Raw genomic sequence first — 9,432 nt, 5'->3', positions numbered from 1 at the left:
TGTTTTGGGACCATGTCCTTATGGATTAAGTGCTTATTGTGTTAAGCTATTGAGTTTTAAGCGAACTCGGTGAGTTTATTGATAAACTCGGCGAGTTGGCTCGGTTTTTCCCGACTTTGCAGTTAAATGGAAAAACACGGCGAGTTGGGTCAATTCGGGCCGTTGACCTTGACTTTTGACCCTGTCTTTGACCAAGTTGTTCTAAGGGGGTACTTGAGGTAATCAGAATTGTAACTAAGGGAATTATGGGCTTAGGATAAGGCCCATATGGGGCTGGGCCTAATTTGGAAAATTAGGCCATTAGTGGGCCTTTGTGGATCTTTTGGATTTGGGCCTCAGTTTTGATGCATGTTAGGTCAGGGGTAAAATGGTCATTTTACCCCAAGTATGGATGGTGGGCCTTAGAATGGAACCTAATTGTTAATTGGTTGGTATTTTGATCTGATAGCTCGGAAGTGTCGTCAGGGCAGCAACTAGGATTTCTTTCAGCAAGCTTCTACATTTGAGGTGAGTTTTCTCACTATATCTATGGGTCGAAGGCACCAATGTCGACCCATTACATGTTATGTGGTATGGTAGTTCTCTCTATGATAATTGCATTGAAGACCTCGGGGGAGCCCATGACATTTGGATATTAGACCATGGGGGAAATCCCATGACATTCCAAGTAAAGACCATGGGGAGCCCATGGCAACTATATGTATATTGCATGAAAATCTATGTTTGTATGTTGTATGGATGGTGGGCCTTAGAATGGAACCCAATTGTTAATTGGTTGTTATTTTGATATGATAGCTCAAAAGTTTCGTCAGGGTAGCAGCTAGGATTTCTTTCAGCAAGCTTCTGCATTTGAGGTGAGTTTTCTCACTATATATATGGGTCGAAGGCACCAATGTCGAACCATTACGTGTTATGTGGTATGGTAGTTGTCTCTTTGATACTTTCATGCAAGACCTCGGGGGGAGCCCGTGACATTTGGATATCAGACCATGGGGGAAATCCCATTACATTCCAAGTAAAGACCATGGGGGAGCCCATAGCAACTATATGTATGTTACATGATAATCTGTGTTTGTATGTTGTGTGGTATTTTGGGGAACTCACTAAGCTTTGTGCTTATGGTTTTCAGTTTATGTTTCAGGTACTCCAGTTTTCAAATGGAAGAGCGCGGGATGATTGCAGAGCACACACCTCATGTTTCCGCATTCAGTTAATTACTCTGGTTTAATGATGTTTTGCTAAATATTGGTTACTCTGGTTTTATGAAAACAATATGTATTAACAATTTACTAATCTAAAAACAAAAACATGTCCTAATTTTTGGGATGTTACATCATGCATGTGTTAAGACCCTTTGTTAAGCTCTTTTGAGCTCTATAGCCCCCATTAAGCCATGCATGCACATAAAGTTGCAACTTTACATGATAAATCATCTTTTGAGACAAGATTTGAGAGTATAGAGTAGAGGTTGAACATATTAAGTGCTTATTGATGTGGGGTCGCCAACTGGGGAGTATGCTGGGGTACAAGCTGGTACGTTGTGCATACTAGCCCCAGAACATGTACACTAAGCGTACGAACTTAGTATGTCATGCGTACTCAGCAAGTGGGCTTCAGATTTGGGCTTCTCGGTTTTGGGCCCATATTTGGACATTAGGGGATTATAGCCTTGTTGGGCCATCAGATTTCTATTTTGGGTTGATGTCCTTACGTTGGATTATTTTGGTTGAAGGCCTACGATGGGTTTTGGGCCAAATTTGGAGGATTGGGCCATATTTGGGCCTTGGATGACCATTTTTGGAATCGGGCATTTTTAAGTAGTTAGTTTAGGCTTTGGTCTTGGTCCAAGTTAGGTAAAGGGTAAAATGGTCTTTTACCCTAGTTTAGACTCTTAGTGTGAGTCAGGATCCAAATATTACTGGTATGTTATTTGATGATGATAGCACGGGGATTGTCGGACCAGCAGCCATAGATTTATCTGTGAGATTCAATAGTCTGAAGCGAGTTTCCTCACTGTGGTTAGCGGGTCGAAGGCACCAATATTGGCCCATGGTTTATTATTATAACACCCCCCCCCCTATGACACGTATCACAATATTGTCCGCTTTGAATTCGCACGCGAAAACTTCCTAGGAGGGTCACCCATCCCTGGATTGTTCTCGCCCGAGCACGCTTAACTGCAGAGTTCTTATGGGATTTGTTGCCCTCACGGCTTTAAAACTCATTGTGATAAAGAATGTATCCACACCCCTTATAAGGAAATGTTTCGTTCTCCTTCTAAGTCAATGTGGGATTAGGTGCAACCCACCTTCATCCCCATTATAGGGTTGGACATCCTCGTCAAACACATCGACCGGTGCCCTAGCTCTAATACCATTTGTACCATCCCCTTCTAGCACGTATCACAATATTGTTTGCTTTTGGTTCCCGGAAGGAAAACTTCCCAGGGGGTCACTCATCCCTGGATTGTTCTCGCCCACGCACACTAAACTACAGAGTTCTTATGGGATCTGTTTCCCTCAAGGATTTAAAACGCGTTGTGTCAGGGAAGGTATCCACACCCCTTATAAGGAAATACTTCGTTCTCCTTCCCAGCCGATGTGGGATCGGGTGCATCTATCCTGCCAGCCTTCATCCGATAAAATTGGAATGATACAGAGAAGATTAGCATGACCCGTGCGCAAGGATGACACTCACAAATCGAGAAATGATATCAGAGCTAGGGCACAAGTCGATGTGTTTGACGGGGATGTTGAAACCTATAATGGGGGGTGAAGGTGGGCAAGTTAGTTGCACCTGATCCCACATCGGTTGGGAAGGAGAACTAATCATTACTTAAAAAGGGTGTGGATAACTTCTTTGTCACAATGCGTTTTAAAGTCGTGATGGCAGCAGATCCCATAAGAACTCCGCAGTTAAGCGTGGCCGGGCGAGAACAATCCAGGGATGGGTGACCCTTGGGAAGCTTTCACGCCAGGAGTCCAAAGTGGAAAATAATGTGTTACATGCCAGAGGGGGATATTACAATTATGTTAGGATCCTATATGTTTGTGTGACTCTTGCATGTGTATGCACTGGTATGTATATCGAGCGGGGATCGATGTCGGGCGAGCCCCAATGACTGTATTATATGATATGATCTCTGTGATTATGGCATGTGTTATTATGATTATGTGTTTATATGCTTATATGTGTATCGGGCGGGGTCTGATGTCAGGTGAGGCCTAGTGATTGACATATCTATAAACTGAGAGGGGCCCGAGGCCAGGTGGGACTCGATGTTGAGCGGGGGCCCAATATGTGTTTATTATGTATGGTATGGGGTATTTTGGGGAACTCGTTAAGCTCTGTGCTTACGGTTTTTAGTTTATATTTCAGGTACTTCTGGTTCGAAAGGGAAGAGCCTCGGATGATTGCAAAGCACACATCACCTTATTTCACATTTTGTGATTTACTTTGATATAATATGATGTAGTGACATACTTTGTTCTATCTTGATTGTATGACAATGTTGTAAATTATCATTTTATTAAATTAAAAATGAAATTTTTAGGTCTTATTTTTGGGACGTTATAAAACACCCCCCAAGATTGGGTTTTTAGGAAATTGTCATAAAGGTTTCGAAAGGAGAAAATCAAACTTTAATAGAAGAAATAGGACAACCAAATGCACGACGACGGAGAGGCAAAGTCAAAAAGCTTGTGATGGTTATTTGCTTGTTAAAACGACATAATATTAAATATTGGGTACCTAAACATATATACCCTCAAGGGTATATTCAATATATATATATATATATATATATATATATATATATATATATATGCTTAGGTTATTCTATTCAAAGTAAGTATTGTGTTATTGTATGCATAAATGTGGGCCAATAATTTTTGGTAAATTAAGAAAGTGATTATTGTGTTATTGTATGCATAAATAGGTAACATTCACTTTCTTAATTTACCAAAAATTTACTAATTAGGAAACACAGGTTTAATTAATAAAAAGTTTTGAATTTTCAGATATATTTGATTTTCTTAATTTTGAATTTTGATTTTTTTTAATTAATTAGATTATAATTCTAAGATAATTCTGTTAGAATGATATTCTATGAGAATGTCAGATTACCTATTCGAACAAAATAAATGTTTTGAATGAATGAATATTTTGAAGACAAATAATAGTTTTGAACCATCAGTTTAAAAATAAGATGATTCTTATATATAATCATAGACATTGAATGTAAATATAGATTCATATATATTCTTATAGAGTAATAGTGTTGTACATTTTAATACAATTACACATATTCTAACAGAATGTCATAAAAAATAAATAAAAATCTTAAAAAGCATAGAATTCTTAAATATAGAATTCTTGAATGAATGCACTTGATCATTTTATTATGGACTATTCTGTCAGAATATAACGATGAATAATGCTTTATTTTGTGAAGACCATTGAGCATTGTCCATCTTCATCTCACGCACCATCATCCAACGTTCATGCCCTTGATCAGCATGTCTCTTTCACACATTTTATGAGAATAACTGTTATGAAATTGAGCATTTTAAAAGAATAATTACCATGAAATCGTATGACAATCCTTAAAACCAAATTCACAAATTACAAGCAAAAACTTCCAAAATGATGAATATATTTGTTTTAAATAATAAAATAGCAACGTATCTATTTTGACAAAAGTGCATTATTTTTAGAAGATTGATGACCATTGTTCATCTCCATCTCATGCGCCATTATCCAACCTTGAAGCCTTTGATCATCACATTCCCTTCACACTTTCTATGAGAATAGCTGCAAATCGAATTATGTAGTATAAAAATTTGTGAGAATGATTTAATATGACAAATAATAAAACAAACTATAGTAATTTTGATAGAATATACTGATATAAAAAATAACAATGTAACATTATTGCATAATAGTTCATATTAGAAGCTTTAGCAAGTTCATATTCTTTAAGAATGCTGGTTTTCAAAACCTTACTAGTTCTTCTAGAAAAAAAAACACAATAAATAAACACCACCAATATGCTGCAACTTTGCCCAAACCCCTTCTTCGTCCTTCAGCCCTACCCATTTTTGGTCGAAAAATCAATGGAGGTTTTTCATCAAATTGGAGCTTTCTCTAATAGGCCAGCTAACTGAAAGTGATTATGTTGTGAGACAAAAGTTATGTCTGGTCCTTCTGTATGATTTTAACCATCTACTTGTGTATAATAAACTAATCATCATCATGTACATATGGAGCAACTTGAAAACCAAGTGAAAAGAAGGCCTCAGGCTGTAGCTTCACATAATGGATAATTGAACAGATTGCAATCGAGAGGATTAGTGATTCAAGAAGGAAATTTGGCAACTGTTTTAGCTAGAAATATTTTAGAAAACCAACCCCCATAATATAATAAATAAGGAAAAACCAACATCAAGAATGGCAACTTCGGATTGAATCAGCAGCCACATGTTTGCAAAAATACGAATTGAATATTACCGAAGGGGGTGCTCATGAATGGCGACTTCGGATGTTGAAGAGGGTGGCGCTCGTAGACGACAGTGTTGTAGGTGGAATAGGGCATCACTAAGGAGGTGAGATTTTTCCCTTCTACTTCAATCGATCCCCAAATAAAGGGAAAAAATACGAGTATGTTCTTTCTGAACGTTGCATTTTACCTGTTGAAGATGAACGATGGTGGTTGATGGTGTTCGGTGGCTGATGGTGTTGGTCGGCGAACGGGCAAGCTCCAGCCTCTTATCTTCTTCAATCATCGACATCGGCTGCCGACGGTGGAAAGGAAGGAAGAAAAAACGGCATAACTATAGGCAATAAGATGACTATCGTGGTTTACGGTTAGGTCGAAGAAGAAGGGATGGATCGGTGATAAAGAAGCATTAACGGTTTGAAGGAATTTAAAGGAAAGCAATCCAATATTTTAGAGATTAATTAAAATTTTATTTAATTAACAGTAAGATTACATATCCTTTGTTTCAGTTTTTGAAATGATTGACCGACATTGATACATACAATAACACAATAATTACTTTGAATACATGACTCTCTCTCTTTCTCTCTCTCTCTCTCTCTCTCTCTCTCTCTCTCTCTCTCTCTCTATATATATATATATATATATATATATATATATATATATATATATATATATATATTACTTGGTATTTACGAAAGTAAACAAATCTTATTGCATTCTTTGAAAGAAAAACTAATTACCCAAAGAAAAAATAATCCAAATGGAAATTAATCACTCCTCCGCATATCATGACTATTAATATCATACTATCTTAAATGAAATTCCAATAAACACAAAACCGACCTTAAGAATTGTCCAACAAACTAATATGACATTCATATTTTTTTAGTAACAACTATCTTCAATTTTTTACCCAACATAGCTACACAATTTCATTTTTACCCATATTAGCAAATTTATAACATTTCCTTTACATAACAATCATATAACAATACTTATGATTTTTCTCAAAACAAATTAATTGCCAAAAAGAAACACTTCATGGTCACCTGTTATAATAATTTATACATGTAGATTAATGGTAAGTGGTATTTGTCGATACATTGCATATTTTAACATACCATGCTTCCTAAAAGAAATTATTTAAAAGACTAGCAACCACCAAAGAGAAAATAATCGTTGAAAAAACTATTCATCCCCTCGTAATCATCGCCATTGCATCGCACGGGTACAAAAATTAAAGAATTGATTCTCAAATGGTCCTAATTTTATCTAAATTTATTCTCCCTCAATTTGAGTAGCTTTACAATCTTTGAGTGTAGCCTCATGATCTTCATTGTGGTATTGATAGGAAACATTCTCTTCTTTAATTAAAGCTTTGTGATTTTCTTCGTTGAATAAACTCTCATCACTAAAACAAACAAAACAAAACAAAAAATATAACAAATTCTACAAGCTAGGAAGAGAGCACCATATCTACTTTTAATAAGAGGGAAATACAAAAAGTGTAATATATCTTCATCATTTTTACCAATCTATGCAACAATTAACCATTAATTTATTTCCTTTTGTGTAAATCTGATAAAAATGAAAGACAAATTAATAAATGTATTGCATCAAAACGGTTTCATCTATATAAATTGTTTTAAAAAATGATAGTTTGTCTTATATTAATGGTTAGAAATGAGGAAGGCATGTTACAAAGATGTCAAGAGTTGTTGCAACTTAAAATGGTGAATAAAAGGTAGAATCTTTTTGATAAGAGAAATTAATTTATTAATATAAATTAAGCATCGAAAGGAATTCATTCAAACCTTGGTTCGTTTGTCTCTTTGAATTGGAATTTTTCTTCATGTGGTATATCATTGAGCAGAAGCGACTTGAAATCATCACATACTGAAGCATGTAAGGTCTGAAACGGTTGAGGCTTGACATCAAAGCAATTGCCAGACGACGGCGGCGAATCATGTACGACGGCCCATGATTGGACTGGCACCACCACATTATCATCTCCCCAACCAGTAGCATCCTGTTTCCCTGAAACATATTGATCGTGATCTTTTTGTTCATGTTGTTGTAAAGGTATGTTATCTAGGTCAAGATCTAAACTATTTCGACGATGAAGACGATCGACGGAAGAATGAGAATCATCGCACAAATGTGCGTCGACGTCTGGATTGTTAACGAGATGAATATCGCAATCGACCTCATCAATAAGGATCTGATCATGATTAAATTGTGGTTGGGTTTGTGTCTGATTCTGCACAGCAAGTGTCCGGAAATATGCGAGCTGTTGAAGAACGATTTCAAGCTCGGTTCGTGAGATTTCGATTTGACGATGGAGTTCCCGGATGATTCGGTAGCATCCACCCACAGGGTCTTGAGCACGAACGTCGGATTGGTAGATAATTGTGCGCATGGCTTCGTCTTTCTGTGGTTGATCCAGGTGACGAATAATCTTCGTGATGTTGCTTACACCGAAGAGTTTATGAGCGTTTTGGAACTGACGTTGCCGATCGTGGGGGAAGTAAGGAGCGAGAATGCAGTCAGGGGCACATTTCCGGCGTTGGTAACGGCAGGCGGCGCAGGCTTGGATGGTGGAGTTAGAACGGGTGGTGGTGATGGTGGTTGTGGTGGGTGAGGGGAGGAGGCGGTGGTGGATGATTTTATTGTTGCTAGGGTTGTGGTTGTTGTTATGGTTGGTCATAATGTTTTAAGGGAAATGAAATAAAAATGGAAAATGCAGTGCAGAGCGTCTCCACCGGGGATGGTGGAGGGGAATGGTGGTGTTTAATTTGTAATAGCGAAGAAAACGAGAGGAGGAGAAATGGAATAGGTGGCGGTTATGGTGGTTATGGTGGTTACAGTGAGTGGCCGAGGGTGTGAGAGTGATGGTAGTACATGGATGGGTGCCTGGCCACGTGGCTTTAGTTCTTTTTATGGAAATTACGTGTGTGGTTAGAAGAAAAGGTTGTGTTATTTGGACGAAAATATTCGTAATGCTTTCTCGAAAGGGTAACGAAAGAGATTCGAAATGAACAATACAAACGTGTCAATCAAAACTAGGTCTAGTATGAATTTGTAGTTCTTCCCCTCTCACTTTCATTAAAGTTTCAATATGTTTCTTTATTTTTTCATCTCTATACTATATTTTGTGTTCTTATATTATATTAAGAAACATAATAATAATATATAAAATTACTTTGTCAAAAAGACAACTTCTACGATATTAACATGATACAATTTTTTTTATAAAACTAAACTCAAATAATAATCAAGTTACTAGTTTTGGCTTTTTAATTTATTTTAGAGTAGATTACACGCATGGTCCCTATTGTTTAGGGTAATTTGTGTGTTTGGTCCAAAACTTATTTTTTTAAAAACTCGGATCATCCCTATAGTTTGATTTTGTTGCGTCGTTGGTCTCTGATTGATGTAGAAAGACTGTTATGCCCTTTGACTTTCTTTTTTAATTTTATGATATTTTTTAATCATTTAAAAAAAACAGTAATCCAAATTCCCCACCCATAAATTGGTCTAACTATAACCTTTACTTCTCCTTTCCCCCTTTCTTCTTCGTTGTGTCTTCTCCCTCTTTATACCCGGTCTCCTTCGTTACCACCACTCTCATCCCCTTTTAAAGAAATCTGGTACCCATGCTTCAACTTAGGTGAAGAGAAAACTCACACACACACATCTGCCTCACTTCTCCTTTGTAATAACCCAAAATTTAGAAAGATGTAACTTTTAGACAATATTGACAAAAAAAGGGAAAATTGGTCATTTATAAGAAAAAGATGAGAATATGAAGTTGTAACTTCATGATAATGGCCAAGACAAATTTAAAACACTATAATAGGTTAGATGGATTGAGTTCTAGAGAAATAATGCATGAGAAATGCATTTTTGGCCAAAAGAGTAAAATTGATATT

The 9,432-nt window shown here is 36.8% G+C and overlaps 1 protein-coding gene and 1 pseudogene across 1 annotated transcript; one reads left to right on the top strand and one right to left on the bottom strand.

Annotated features, from left to right (window-relative positions):
* Nucleotides 1-2,608: 2,608 nt before the first annotated feature.
* On the top strand, nt 2,609-2,722 carry LOC111878360 (U6 spliceosomal RNA; annotated as a pseudogene).
* A 3,816-nt stretch (nt 2,723-6,538) lies between these two features.
* LOC111878344 (LOB domain-containing protein 22) lies at nt 6,539-8,947 on the bottom strand. Its single transcript, XM_023874852.3, has 2 exons — nt 7,315-8,947; nt 6,539-6,911 (listed from the first exon to the last, which is right to left on the bottom strand). Exons 1-2 carry the CDS (start codon nt 8,205-8,207, stop codon nt 6,779-6,781), a joined length of 1,026 nt encoding a protein of 341 aa, XP_023730620.1. The 5' UTR covers nt 8,208-8,947; the 3' UTR covers nt 6,539-6,778.
* Between the last annotated feature and the right edge of the window lie 485 nt (nt 8,948-9,432).

The sequence above is a fragment of the Lactuca sativa genome, chromosome 5 (genome assembly GCF_002870075.4).
Source record: "Lactuca sativa cultivar Salinas chromosome 5, Lsat_Salinas_v11, whole genome shotgun sequence".
NCBI classification, from domain to species: domain Eukaryota; kingdom Viridiplantae; phylum Streptophyta; class Magnoliopsida; order Asterales; family Asteraceae; genus Lactuca; species Lactuca sativa.
Note: the sequence above shows the minus strand (reverse complement) of the source record. Positions and strands in the feature narration are given on the sequence as shown.

Coding starts and splice junctions, on each gene's coding strand:
- LOC111878344 (XM_023874852.3), bottom strand. CDS start 8,207: ATGACCAACCATAACAACAACCACAACCCTAGCAACAATAAAATCATC. Junction 6,912..7,314: donor AAAGAGACAAACGAACCAAG/GTTTGAATGAAT, acceptor TGTTTGTTTTAG/TGATGAGAGTTTATTCAACG.